This window comes from Pseudopodoces humilis, chromosome 9 (assembly GCF_049639895.1).
Source record: "Pseudopodoces humilis isolate 2021_Gansu_Grassland_sample_001 chromosome 9, ASM4963989v1, whole genome shotgun sequence".
Lineage (NCBI taxonomy): Eukaryota > Metazoa > Chordata > Aves > Passeriformes > Paridae > Pseudopodoces > Pseudopodoces humilis.
The window spans coordinates 20,209,183-20,224,467 of record NC_142208.1 but is presented as its reverse complement, the minus strand read 5'-3'; the positions used below and the strand labels follow the sequence as shown (position 1 = coordinate 20,224,467).

At 36.5% G+C, this 15,285-nt stretch overlaps 1 protein-coding gene across 5 annotated transcripts in view; it reads left to right on the top strand.

Annotated features, from left to right (window-relative positions):
- PLCE1 (phospholipase C epsilon 1) overlaps positions 1-15,285 on the top strand; it is a 140,384-nt gene that overhangs the window by 84,233 nt on the left and 40,866 nt on the right. For all 5 annotated transcript variants that reach the window (XM_088059493.1, XM_088059491.1, XM_088059489.1 and 2 more), the window contains 2 exons: positions 4,220-4,536; positions 13,694-13,839. In XM_088059493.1, the coding sequence (XP_087915619.1) occupies positions 4,220-4,536; positions 13,694-13,839 (463 nt within the window). The remainder of the gene's footprint in view (positions 1-4,219; positions 4,537-13,693; positions 13,840-15,285) is intronic.

The window sequence follows — 15,285 nt, the reverse complement described above, 5'->3', positions numbered from 1 at the left end:
TTGTTTAAAAAAATGTAGTGACTTTTCCTTGGCACTCTTTATTTTTCTTAAAAAGATTATTCTTTTGTTAGAGAAGAAGAGACCTCTTTGTTCCCATGGGCATCAGCAATGATTAAGTCAGTCCACGAGTCCTTTGTTAAAGCTAAGCAGAGGTTATCTTCTTTTGATTAATAAAAGCAATACTTGCTATGTTAAAGATTATCTGCTTCAGCTGTTTATCAGCAGGATAAGCAAAGCTATCAATTTCGGCTTTAGGCAACCCACAAATGAATAGTCTGAGTCCTCATTTTTTTGTAGTATTTTTAGCATTAACTTGATGTGGTAGAACACAAAAACCCAGTATCATTTACTGCAGCAGCAGCTAATTTTAGTGAGGATTGTATCTTGCCTCAACTGTAAAAAAACTACTGTGATTTTGGTCTGAAAGCAGTTCCGTTCTGCAAGTTACTCTAAGGACCTGGCCATTCTTTGGAGTGCAGAAAGATATTATCTGTTTCTTGAAGAACATTAACTGAAAACACAAAGCTGGAGGATTTGTGTATGAGCCAGGATAAGGAATTTTATAGCAGAAACAGATCTGTTCCTGGAGTGAAAAATGGTAGAAGTCTGAAGCATACACATAGAAAAAGGCAAAAAGATAATCCAGGAAAAAAACTAGTTTACTGCAGGCAAAGAGACAGAAAAAGGAATAGACTTTCATGCAGCATGTAAATCATGGGAGGTGGTGAAGTTGAGAGTAAGGATCCTGGATTTTCTGTGATAAAATGCAGAAGACTGGAATGAGGAAAGAGAAAATATCTGAATCTGGAGAGGTAAATTATGCCAACAACCAAGACTTGCAAAGATGTGAATTATGGAAGAATTAAATATTTATAGGTGTAGAAAAAGTCAACAAAAATGAGTTATTCTACTTACTTAAATAAGTTATTTCTACTCCTTCAGTATTTATAGCCATACTTTAGCCATGAGCTGTGTGCCTTCAGATTTCTATTTAGCCTGTGTTCCTCTCCTTGCATATCAGCTGCATTTTTGCTGCAGCAGCCTGTTCCATGGACTCTCACATTACAGAGAGAATTTACAAATAGTTCTTCCAGTTTAATGAAGTATTGAGAAATGCTAGTTTGAAATTCAATGTTTTGAATCAGGAAGTGTTTTATTTAATTGCAATCTTCTTCCAAATCCAGCAATACTAGTGGCTGCTCTTGAATCATCTTGGCTTACATTCCATGAAAAGATTTTGACAGCTTCATTTTTCTGTTAGAATGAAGCTGGGTGATGAAGATTTCATTATGAAAGGTGATAGTTCCATTAAAGGTAGTTTCATTAAAGGTATTCAAAATCCCTGCACTAGCTTTTTTGCTGGATTTGATCAATGGGCAGTCAGTCTAGTGAAATCCAGTTCTAAAGAGTTTTTTTTACTCCTGATGGTTTCTGGCAGTATAGAGATATGCTTTAGAGCCAGCCTTTGCTGTGGTCACTTCATGGTGTTGAGCCTTGGTCTTAGATGTGATTGTATTAAGTGGAGCCTGAAGGGTGATTATACTTGGGCAAGGTAATGTGCAAAGGATCACGATCAGTGCTCTAGCCTATAGAAAATTCAGTGTCAACTTTTGCCAGACTTTGAGGTCTTTGTGCATAGAGTAGTTGGTACTGTGATGGAGAGGGTGAATTATTGGGAATGCACCTTTGAACCTCATCAGCAAGCAGTGTGTTACGGAACAGCTCATCTTCACTCTTATGTTACCTCTCTTTCATCAGTCAGTAGGCACTCCTTACAGAGTTGTATCTTCCTTTCCTAACATATTGACAACTATAAGGTGTTGACAACTGTACTTACCAAATAATGTTGGTTTTGCAAAGCACCAGTATCACTGTGGCATTGCTCTGTCCATAGTGCTTGCTCTCTGTCTCCTGTGGTATGTTATCACCTGCAGCTGAGCCATGATCTGAGCTGTCTGGGCCAACTGCATGTTCCAAAGACTGGATGTTTTTCTGACAGCTTCAGCTTTTTACTAGTTGGGATGTGTTAGCTGCCTTCTAGGAGTGCATCTTCTTGTGCAGTTTTGTCTGAAAAGGATCCACTTGTTTTGCACTAAGACAAAACTAAAGCACAGTAAGTGAGGATGCTTGGGAGATTCACTTCAGAAGTCTAATTGTAATCTAAAAGAAATATACAACATAGACACAACCAAACAGCCTCAGTTTCAGTGGTGAGACACAGAGGAGGCTGGTGCAGGCTGTACTTTCTCTGTCTTGAGTGGGAAGAGCTGTCATGCATGTGGAGTCAGTGAGGCATTGTGACTTCTAGGGAGCAAATAGGAATCGGTGGGTTTTTGTGTCATACCTTCCATATCATCCTCTTACTGAGATAATGCTGGTTGTGACAGTGGCAGTTCAGTCCACATATGTAAAGCATGTGTAAATACACAGTCCTTCTAATATAGAATGAACATTGTATTTTGCATTGTTTTCATTTTGGCATAAACTTGTGTTCTGTTGCAAAGTCAAGAAAAGTGCACATGAGCTTTTAGTGCTTTTTAGTATGAAACCTCTCAGAACAGTTCTGTGCAGATGGAAGCAGGAAACAGAATTGAGGTCTCACATAGAATTGAAGCAAAGGACGACTGAAAGGGAGCCCAGAAGCTCACTGCACTCCACCTGTTCCCCAAACTAGCGGTGGCATATCAATGGTGTTCTAAACTGGCTTTCCCCCTCAGTCTTTCCTGCAGGTGTTTCAGTGGCAGAGATTTCTCAGTATCTACAGATATTGTGCAGCACTTCTTCATTATGACCCAAGTTATATGTGTTCCCCACTATATAACCAAGATACAGCTTGTTTCAAATTAGGCCCATTGCTTTTTTTGCTTGCTAGTCTAGACAGAAACAATTTGTCTTTCTTCTTTCAGAAGTCTTTTCTGTATTTGAACATTTCTCCATAGGTTCTGTTAGCCCAAAGACTTTATTTAGGGCTACTGCAATTTATCATTTGGCTTTCAGTAGAATATATTAAGAAAAGCCGATTTTCTGTCTTTTTAACTTCCCGCTGATTAATATTAATTTGCACAAAATGACTAAGAGTGGGAAACCCATGTAGCATATTTTATGTTTATTATAAGGGACTGAATTTTAATCAGTCATTATAAACTTGTGTTTTTCTTTTTTAGAGAAAAGAAAGGACATTTGCTCCCTTTAGCAATATCAATAATATCAATATCAATAATATATATATATATATATTAAAAAATTGGGTAAGAGCTAGATCTAGGGTGTACCTCCATTATGTGTGGGAAAAAATCTCTGAAGATATTTCATGAAGCAATGCAAAAAAATAAACTACTTTTTCTGAGAATGATGAAGGGTATGTAATATATGGCTATGAATGTTTTTGCATTTAAGTAATTCTTGAAAAATTGTTCAGAAAACCCATTCTAAACTTATCTAGTAAGAAGATTCACTCACTATTTTGGAATCATTGTGTTGATGTTTCATGCTTCCCGCACGATCTTAGAAAGCTTGCCTTCTTCCTTCTTAGGAAAAGTTTTATTTTTCAAGAGATATCACTGCTGGGGTATTATAAAACTTACATGAATGTTTTGTATTAACGGATAAATCATGCATACTCCCAAATATATGCATTTTCTGAGAGGAATTAAAAATGTTTTGTAGCCTTGGACATTTGGTTTCACCAGGCAGCAAGCTCAGATACAATTTATCTTTATAGCAAGTGGATTATGATGAAAAATTCTGACCCACATGGGTTTTAGATTATCATTATACATTATTTCTTGAGGGAATAGGGTCTCAGTGCCCCAGTCAAGGCCTCAAACTGCTTTGCACCACGGCTGTTACATGGAGGCAAAGCAGAGGCACGCTCTGCCAGATGACTTTTTATTTGAGGCTGTGACAAGGCCATGGGTGCTGGAAGAAGGTGTTTGGATGTTTCTGGGAGCAAGTGTATTTTAGCAGGTGGCTTTACAATCTCCTAACATTAGTTGCCCTCTATCTTGCAAACACCAGATATAAAGACACACAGAAAAAAACCCTGTGTGAAAGAACATATTAGGTTGTTTAAATAGAAAGTATTTAGAGTACTGCATACTGCTGAGTAAATGAATGAACAGTTTAACAAAACCAGAATACCAAGTTGTCTTGCTTTTGCACAGCACAGTCCAAGAATTAAAGGCAAAGCCTAATGAATTTTTCATTTGTTTTGTTTTAGAACGCCAAGCGTGTACATCTATGGCTGGATCCAGCGTCCTTCCCTCCAGTGTGGCCGGTATCAGCAAGGAGCTGATCGAACTGCAGCACCTCATCCAGTTCCCAGAGGAGGTTGCCAGCATTCTGACTGAGCAGGAGCAGCAGCTCTACCGCAAAGTCTTACCCATCGACTACCTCTGCTTTCTAACCAGGGATTTGGGTAATGCTGAGTGTCAAAGCAAGCTGCCATCTATTAAAGCTTCCATATCTGCTACTATTCTTTCTTCTCCCAATGGTGAACATAATGCTGTAGAAGATCTTGTGACAAGGTTTAATGAGGTAAAACAAAACCTTTAAATCGCTTTTCATAAGGGTTGTTACCTGATGTGTGGGTTAGTTATTTCTACTTTATCTCTCAGAGCTGAATTTAGCTGTAACAACAATTTTTTAAAATATAAGTTAAGATGACCAGGGATTTAGCTAAATAACCTACACTGAATTTAATAGGAGCTATGTGACCAGTTTGCTCCGTGAGGCTGGGAAACAGTGGCCTAACTTTTTCTTGCACATTGTAAAGTAAACATGAAGAAAAAAAATTACAGATTTCTAATTCTTTGTGTGCATACTGACAGTACGGGGTACAGTTCCAGTCAGTTTTTTTTTTTAGTTTAGGCGCTGGAGTTCTATTTATTTTTTTTTTGATTATATAGGCTAAGCATGATCTTAGGAGTCAGCACAGAAATATTGTACACTAGAATTTTTTGTATTTTTGTAATATAACTACACTAATCTGCACTATTTATTTATTTAATCACTGTGTGTGCCTTGAGCATTGTTATACAAAAAAAGTGTCACTTGGCATGACATTTTCACAAGCCAGATGTTGAGTTCTTTAGTTAGATTTTATTTTTAGGAAGATGATCTTCTGACAAGTTTAATAGAAAATTGATTAAGGCTTGAGAAAACAGTAAAAAAAAAAATCCACCCAAAATCCCAACCCAAATCAAAATCAAACCACCTAAATAAAATCTCAAGTTTTAGATACAGAAACCTTTTTTTTTTTTGGGGGGGGGGGGGGCGTGCAATGCTATCACCAGTTTCTAGAATTGTAGAAGTGGAATAAAGTGAAGTTATAGTTGATTAGTGCTTTTTTAGTTTGCCATCCACTGCATTCTTACAGTGGGTGAGATGAAAATCGTACAGGTAGCAAAAAAACCAGCATAAAATTAAGTAAATATAGAAGAATGTGTATTAACCGCCAGTGAACTTTCTCTGTGTTAGGTAAAGAAGAATCAGTGAGTGAATATTTAACATGTTTCAAAGTGTTCCTTATTTTTGCATGTTAGTGAAATTTAGCACCTAAATTGGGGTAAATATATTGGCTTCTCTCACCTCATTTAATTATGGGAACATATGTAAAAGTTACAACTACAATATCCAGTCTTTAACCAGAGCCTAAAAATAGTTTCAATTAGGACAGTAGCAGTACTCAAGAAGACACTGTGGCTGGTGTGTGTGGAGAGGAATGTAGGTGATGACCCAGCTGGGCCCTCCTTCCCATGGGGCTTCTCTTACAGTGATCTTCAGGCTGAGGCCAGGGGAGATGAGGTGCACTGGCCAAGCTGTGCTAAAACCTGGTGAGGCACAATGCCAGGGCAGTTTCTTGAGGTCTTGTTGTCATCAGCTGCACAAATTAGACTGACTGTGATTGTGTTCTGACATTGAAGCGTCACAGGATTGAAAATCAAGTAGGTCCTGAAGAAGTCTTGTCAGAAATGACTGAGTCTGTTCCATACCAGTGAAAACTTTAGCATTAAAGTTGCCTTGTGATAAAATAGTTAGCATTGTTTTTTTAGTCTTAGAGGTTTGTGACTTTGCAGTTTTTGTTGTCTAGCGTTCCTTGTTTGGTAATGGTACAGGATAGTTTTTTATATAATTTGAATTAATTCCCAAATATTCAATGCACAGATTCTTTGGTATTTAGTGCAATAGATTATTTGAAGTATAAGCTGGAATAACTTTTTAAAAACATAGATGTTATATATTGAAATGGAGTTATTGTACAATATTTAGTGCTTGTAATAAATCACTGTTTTGCTATACGCTTTATCTTATGGTGGAGTATATCAGTTGCCATAGCCAATCATGAGCGTGAACTCTCAAAATGTCTTTGTTTATACATGGAAAGAAAATTCTTGTATGAAGAGTCATGATTTTGTTGGCAAAACTTAGTGAGCACTTGCTGATTTTTTTGGCATTGCCTATAGAAATACTGAAGTGTATTTATAATGTGGGAGCCAAAATTACTTTTAGGATGACAGACTTCTGATACATGTTGGGGGGAAAACAATTTCATGTCATTGTTCTGTTAAATAACAATTATATTATTTAGAGTATTTTTCATAAAGCAAAATATTTTAGTATTTTTTTCTGACAATACATATTAAGGAGGAATACTTTATAATACTTGTGTAAAATACCAGTTAATCCTGAAGATTTTGGGCTACATCCACCATGTATCATGAGCTATAAATATAGCCTGTAGTCTTTTAGGTTTGATTAAAAATGTAATTGCATGATAGTGGAGCCTTGGGCACAGCGCGTACTCAACGGTGAGACACAGCTCATACTTCATTTGCTGCTAATAATATCCAATTGATCTTAAAGTCTCGTCAGAGCAAGACTATAGACCAAGCTAAACACAGATATTCTTTGCTGTTACTAAATGTAATTAAAAACTGATTCTGAATTAGTGGCTAGTGTGGGAGGATTAGAGTAAAATACAGTAACATTTACCTTTACAAAACTACTGGCTCCAAGTCTCTAAGACTGTGCACTTAATAGTAATAGTAATATATTTTTCTGCTCTGGTGGAGCTCTGACTATAAGACGTTTAGTTTTCAAGGATGTAAAACTGTAGGAAGAAACTGCTGAGATTCTGCAGAGCCCTGGCAGCTGGCAAGTTAGGAAAAAGGTACTTAAGTGTGCTTTAGGACCCTAACCACTGTAACATACTTTTTTACCGTCTCTCCTTGTTGCCTACTGTGCCTTTCTCTTCTTCACTTAGTTATTTTTTCTCTGATTCCTGTATGACATGAGTTCACCCTGTTTCTTTACATGGAATGACATGTGCTCCTTCTTTAGTGTCATATGCCACTGTCTTCCTGGGATTCTGTTTCTTTTTCTGTCTCTTTACCCTCCAAGCTCTTGCACCTTTATGACTAACTCCCAACCACTCTTTTGCCTGTCACCAGCAAAGCAACCACAGAGACACAAGCACGATGTACATGTTTTAAACATTTATATTTATGTAAACATTTAAAATTATTTCAATCATTGCTTTATATAAACATGAGAAGAGTATCTTGTAACTTGATCTTTCTGGCTTAAGCTTCAAGTAAAAGGAAACCAATAAAACTTTAAACAAACTGAAACATTTAATTTTCCATGCTGAGATATGCGTACAGAGCAATTGTGAGTTCTTAGATTGAAAGTTGCACCAGACTGGAAGATCATTCAGATAGCTGACTGAAGGTAGTCCCACTACTGAACTGAAAATGCAAAATAAGAAGTCAAATGCATAAGGTGATTTTCTTGAAAGATATGGTTGCCAAAAAATAAGCTAGAAAGGTAACAAAGTTTGAACAGTGCCCTGCTTACTGGAGTGGGTTCATCACTCACTAAATCATTCTTAAATCAGTAAAGTTAATTAAAATACGGTTACTTAGGACACTTAGTGATGTTAGTTTCATTTCTAATGGTTAAATTTTGTAAGGTTTTTTCATTGTTCATTCAAAATACAGATTTAAACCTCACTAGCAAAACAGAGACATATCATCTAACTGAAATAATGGAATGTAAATAAATATTGCATTCTGTCTCTTAGTTCAGCATTTTTTTGCAATGCCTAAATGGGTTTGCATAATGCTTTTAAAAAGATTGTGTTTGTACAAATATCAAACTCTTTCCAGTCCTTGTTTGGAATAATGTTTAATCAGATTTAAAATGGTAAATGTTCTCTGTAGGGTTATATAATTTCACCCAAGTATGTAAAGTAAACCATCTGTTCATAAGATATGCAATTTAAAATATTCAGATTTTAAAAATTCATCTGAAAATTATTTTGCATATTATACCAGGAGCCAAAAATAATTAATAATTAGACCTGAGTGAAACCCATATAAAAAATTCCAATTCTGTTTTATACACAGAACTGTGTATAAGTATATACACATATATTCATCAATATGAACTGACAGGTTTGTGCACAGTTAGCAGTGCAGAGGAACTTAATGCAGCCAGCTATTAGTACTAATGCTGCATACTGCTAGTGTTTTTAATTACTGCTTTTAAAGGGAGGCATTGGACTATCCTGATACATTAAGAATTCTGCTTTTTAAGAAGATGTTTTTCTCTCTTGCTATAATTACTGTGTGATATCTGATGAAGTTACATTTCATGTTCTTCAGATTTTACTCTAATTTCTTGACCTTTATCAAACAAAATTACTAAAACCAGAATGACTTTGTTAAGTGGGTTATATATTGTCATGCTTATCCTTTGGATACTATAAAAATAATTTTCTTGTTTTGTATGCAGAGACTTTTCGTCCACATACTTTATTTCATTAAATAAAATATTAAAAGTTTCTTGCTTTCTTGCTCTAGTGTAGGTAGTATTTAAATCAGCTACAATTTGTTATAGAAAGATATCCATGGCTAATGTATGGTAGAAGTTTAGGAAAGTATGTACTGTAATCTTACCTTGTGGTAAAGCAGAAGATTTTGTTTTACTTTCTAGCAACAGTAATTGTTAAACTTCAGCCAGGCAGCTGTGTTGGTAATTTCACCTCCGAAAGCTGCATCTCTGAAGTATTATGAAGTGCCTAAAAATGTAATATAAATATAGAAGGCATCATTTCTTCCATGTCGCATCACCCACTGAAGTATGTTGCTTGGGAATTGCTGTAAAAGTTTTACAAACTGAAGCGCTGGTGAAATGAGTGTAAAACACTGCAGATGAAAAAACACTGCACATTGCAGGTGGAAATTGGTAATAATTTCCTCCCTCAATAGCATCACTACATTTACAGTCTCTCTAAAATATAAAAAATAAGTTAATTCCCATTTTAAAAAAATCACATAATACATTCTGTAAGAGCTATATAGAGGACAATAAAGAATTTATCTGTATATAATTATAAATGAATATATATATTCATATATATGTGAATTATTGTAATATTGAGTATTAGAAGACTAAAATAAGAGAATGAGTGAAGAAAATCCATGGCAAATTTAGGGATACAGTAATAATTCTACATGCATTTAATGCTGTTCCTTCCTGTGTACTACATGGAGTGAGATTCCCATAGAGTGAATGATAAGCAGTCCTGTAGGTTGCACTTGTACGGAGATTTAAGGTCATGTACCATAACTTGAGGATCAAGTTCCATCAGGGGTGTCTCTTTCATGTCCTTTTTTTATTAGTAAAAGTGGCTGAGCCTCAGTAATAAGCTATGTCCTGCCCCTAACAAATCGGGAGATTTTTGCCTGCATATAGATTTGACTTGAAATCAGTGGTAGTTCAATAATTAGGTTATCAAAAACAGGTTCATTTTACATTTTTAGTGGCTGATATATATCTCGCATGCTTGAAAGTAAAAAAATAAGATTAACACTGAGTAAAAACATGCCATTCTCAAAAGCATTAGCAATAGCTCACCTGAATTTACTTGAAGTCTTTGATCTAAGTGAGATAAGCCAGAAAAACTTGTTAAAAAATTAGTTATTAAAAACAACAGATTTTGGTGCAGTTAAAGTAGTAGAGGTGATATAAAAAGATAATTTCAGAAAACCTGAAACTCTACAGATCTTTTTGTACTAAATTGTAGTACATACTGCTCAGTATAGCTTGCATTGCCAAGACATCTGGTGCAGGTCATTTGGGCTCAGATTCAGATTTTAAGGAGACTTTGCAAATGAGGCTACTTTCTATGTATCTGAACTTAATCTGGCTCGATGTTGTTAGTGTTTCTGTCAGGGCAACAGAAAATATTTGTATCTTACACAAAAATCTACTCCATTTTGCTTGTTTAGTACTTAATATTAGTATCCAGAAATCCTGAAAGACAGTTATTTTTTATCCATCTGAATGAAAAGACTGATGTTATATCAACTTGTTTAAGTGGATCGTGTGTTAATGTATTACTTTTCTTGTGTCTTGCAATCATGTGGGTTATCGTAAGGAAGGCAGGATACATTTTCTCATGCTTTTCAGACTCATCAGCAGTGCAGCGGAAATCTAATAATAGGTTTGCTGTGATGATTTCTGTTCTGAAGGGAGCTTAAAATGAGTTACATAAACAGAACTATGTAAGTCAAGTGTGAAAAAAAAAGGTCAACTAAGGAAATAATAATGATTACTGTGTTGATACATAGATTGTGATCTGATGCTAAAGTGCTCTCCAACACAAAAACTTAGTCCAAAAAGCTTTACTGCTCATTCTGACAAATACTTGCAATGTGTTTTGATCTCCTTGGCAAGGCTACTCCTGTGCACTCTTTGGCTGGGATGTGCTGTATGTGTTCAGGCACTGCCTTAGTCCTGAAGCTCTCGTGCTGCTGTTCTGGCAGCTTGGCACCAAGACAGCTGATGGTGCTTCATCCTCAGGTCAGGTGTTCTCGGCTGGGAGGTGGGGAGGTGGATCTGCAGGCCAGCCAAGAGGGAAGTGCTGCAAGAGGAGGTGCTGTTCTGTGTCCACTTGGCTGGGGTGTCCAGAAGTCAGGGCTTGCCAGGGTGGCGCTTCCCTTTGCTCTCTTGCCCCGCTAGAAAATCCCTGGGTTTAGAGACAGAGAAATTGTGCCACATCAGAGTACCGTCTGTGCTACTGTCTACTTGCTTGCCAAAGTGGAAAAAACAGAATTCTGAATTCACCTTCCAGGTGAATTCCATAGCCACCAAGAAATAAGTGCCTGTAAAGTTCTCTGCTTTTCCTTTGTGTGAGGTGCATCTAGCTCAGCTGTACATGAACAGTGTCTGAGGAAACCCACTTCTGATCTTCCATTTCAATGAAAATTTGATAAGTTTGTTATTTCTTGAATAACAGTCTACCATCTGTTCCTGATTTCCAGGATTAAAATACCAACATTTCTAAAGCAGGCATGTTCATTATTTCTCAGGAGTGGTTTATATTTTAGATGCTCACTTCTGTCCCCTGATTCTGCCCAATCTGTTTGCTTTTGCCTATTCTATTTTAAAAGATTCAGACACTTTATTTTTCTTCTTATTTAGTGAAAGATGTTTTCTACTCCTCTATTGTTGCCCTGCAAGAGGAGTGAGCATGAACTTCATGGTGCCTTTTGTACCCTTCTTTTGCTCTTACATGTTAGACAGTATCTCATGGCTGCAAAGGCCCACCCATGCTGCCCTTTATAATTTTTTATTTGTGTTTACAGGTTGTAAAAGTTCATCATACTGTTTATCATGGTCTTAAACTCTCTATTAAATAGAATTTCAGCAAGTGGCTGCCCTAGTTTAAAGGTTTTCTCTTAATGGAGAGCCTGAAGTCAGTTGCTTTTTTAGACATTCTTTCTCAATTTTGATACTGTTTTCTCCTGATCATTACCTCTTTACTATCTTAGAATAAAACGTGTTTGTTTAAAATTATATGATTCTTTAAAATTTCTAAAACCATATTAATCAAATCATTACTACATTTGGTATCTCATAGCAAACAAATGGTAATTTTTTGTGAGATTGCGTATTTAGCAGTTGCATTCCCTAACAGCAATTTTGGGAAAATGAGAATAGTATCCAAAAATAATATGTCACTTTATTCTAGAATACAAAAACAAATCTGTGCTGCAGATCTGACTGTTCTGTTTCACAATTTCTGATTTTTTAATGAATTTATTTTATTACCTTTTATTCTGGTTTTGCCCTCATTTGACCCCCATGCCATGCAATGCTATGGTGGTTTGTATTTTCGATACCTTCATGCTCTTCAGGTATACACTTCTTTGTTGATTGAGTTTTTATATTTTAAGAGTAACTAACTGATCACATTAAATAAAATTCTAGCTGAATTCAGATTCTCATTCTGAGCTGCTGCAGTGATTAATGTGCTGCCCCTGATGCTCACAACATATAAGAGCATCTCCACAGTCATTGTCCTCACTCCTGAGTATGTCCCCAGCGAATGAATTTCTTCAAGAATTCAGTCCTAAAAGTGTGATTTTTTGCATATAGGGAGTATGACTTTTCTTCTCATCTGGACATTTCTCATGTATTGTTCTTGATTGATGTGGCCATCAGACAGGTTAAATAGCAACTTAGATTCTTCATATTCTTTGACTGTCCTCCCTCAGGAGTGGGTGGCTTGGAACAACACCTCATGAGTCTGTATAGACTTGCATAAATAGAAGCCCTATATGTATTCAGTGGGGTTATTTTCTTGTTAGTACAAATGCATTTACATTTTATTTCACATGCTTGGTTTTTAAAATAAATGTCTATGGCCCCTGAGGGGTGAACTAGCATTTTCCAATGTTTATAAGTCTCTCATCACTGGTATTATCTGTAAAGACTTGAGTCCTTCAGGACCAAAGAATGGAACACAGTGTCAGTAAACAATTCACGTTTATTGCCTCCTAAGTGTTTACACAATGACAAAAATCAAGCCTCCAGGGAGTCATATTGTAAAAAGAAACAGTTGGTTTAAATTAGCTTTCCATGTGAAATATAGCTACTTTTTATGGATGTTGTGGGAACATAACTGAAAGAAAAATCTGCACACTGATAATTTGTGTTGATTTTTATTTGTGTAAATACAAACAGAATCGTGTACTAAGTTGATTTCTGATTCCAGCATTAATTAATCACCAAAAAGAGGTTGGTAGTATGGGTGTACTTTGGAAGATGGGATTTCTTTTTATTGAATTTGTGACCTTGCAAACAGATATTGCAAACTAGCTGAAATGTTCAATGCATATAGGAATTAACAGAATTGTGCATTAAATGCATCTAGTTTTATGAAATGAACCAAAACAAAAAAATTCCAATTTATCACCTTTCACTGTTCGTATTGTTAACAAGGGTTATTTACTGTGGGGCTGAGATCTATAAGGTATGTTAATGAGAATTTATATTGCAGATATCTTCAGCAGCTTTAAAAATCAGTGCCAGCTGAAACTGTCCATTTTCTTCTGTGACATTAACGCATATTCAAAATATTTTATATTAAGATGCAGTAGTTTTTGTTTAATGAAAGTTTTCCTGGACTAGTTAATGATTTAACTGATGTATTGTGAATATATCACTGTGTAAGTTATGTTTGCAATGCATATGTGATTTGGCTATGAGTGTTTACATGGAATTTTGACTGATACCCTCCTGACGGAAGAAACGAAACCAACCCGCATTATCTGTCAAGTGTGCATGAATGCTCCAAGTGACATTGCTTTGGCTGACCCTGTTGTCCATTTGGTTTTACAAGGTGAGCTCATGGGTTACCTGGCTGATCCTGACTGCAGGTTCTATGGAGGAGAAACGAGAAGTCTTCTCATACTTAGTACATGTAGCAAAATGCTGCTGGAATATGGGCAACTACAATGCTGTAATGGAATTCCTGGCAGGGCTAAGGTACTGGCAACTCTTTTTTTTTTTTAAATGGCTTTTCAGTGATAGGTTGCACTGCAGCTTCTGTTAAGCAGATGTCTCTGGAGAACAATGAAACTAAACAAAAATCCATGGGTAAGCCACATCATCTCATGCTGTGACTTTCTAGTAATCCCTTTTGGAAAAATGAAGCATGCTAAACCCTTTTTTTTTTCTCAAAATGCTCTGAAGACTCCATCTGTTTTCCTGGTAAATGCTGAATATGTTGCATTAGAATACTTTTTTTTTTTTAACTTGAAACTTTTTAAAAATGTAAAAAGAAGGTGGGAAAGCAGTTGTGGTTTATCTACTGAGCTACGGCTAATGTAGCTTGGTGTTGGAGTCTCCAGAACATAAATGAAACATAATGATGGTGATGCTCTAAAGGGATCAGTCTTAACTGTGAAAAAGAAACTACCCCAAAATGAGAAAGAACCCCCAAAAAGACCAAACAGCCAAATCTGGTTTTTAACTCCTCTGATTTACTTACACAGAGTGACATTGGGATCTCATGCTATCATGGTCTTACGTAGAAGGACCTGCATTTTCTCAAGGATGAGAGAGTAGGGGCTCAAAGACAGCTCATTGTGTGCTTTCCTCTGGAATGACAGGTTCATGTAGGGCCAGGGGAGCAGGAAGGCAATACATTAGAACTGGCAGTTCGAAGGGCAGCAAATGGGACTGAACAGGGAAGAGTTAAGATCAAGTTTCCCATCTCTTGGCTTTGACCCTCATTGTATAACATGTTTGTGTAACAAAGCTCTACAGTGTTTGCACTGGTGTTCTTTGTGGTTTAGTAAGAATCTCATTGAGCTATTTGTTTATGGTTTTAGTATATAAAGCTCATTTGGAGCACTCATAGGCATGGGGAGTATATTTCAGCAGAATACATCCACAGTCTCTAAGCCACGTAAGTTATTAGGGAAAATGCAAAGCAAATTAAGGGCTCAATTTTGTCTCTAATGCATCCACACAGCACAAGAGAGGTGAGGAAGGCTGATGAGCAGCACTTCCAGGACAGGGATGGCAAGTGGTGTTAAGGGCAGTCTGCTGTGAGTGTATCTTTGGATCTTTTGGTATGTCTGAGGCCAGGGGTGGGAAGAAAGGCCATATGATTACATGGACATACAGCTCAGACAGTAATAGTATTCCCAGAGGTACTCACAGTCCTTGGAGCTATTTCTGTTGGAAATCAGAATTTCTTTTCAGCTACAGCTCTGCATTGGTGCCTGAGAGCTTGAACATGGTCCTGACTTCCTTATTTCTGTGAAAGTAAATATTTTGTGAACAAATTGGGGAAGAAATCAATGTCATTTTTCAGTAGTAAATTTAATCAAAACCCCCCAAGTTTTTCAAGCTGTATGGATTGTTCATAATACAGCTGAAGGAATTTGTAAGAAACACTCTGGTTTATCTGTATGCTGTTTCCTT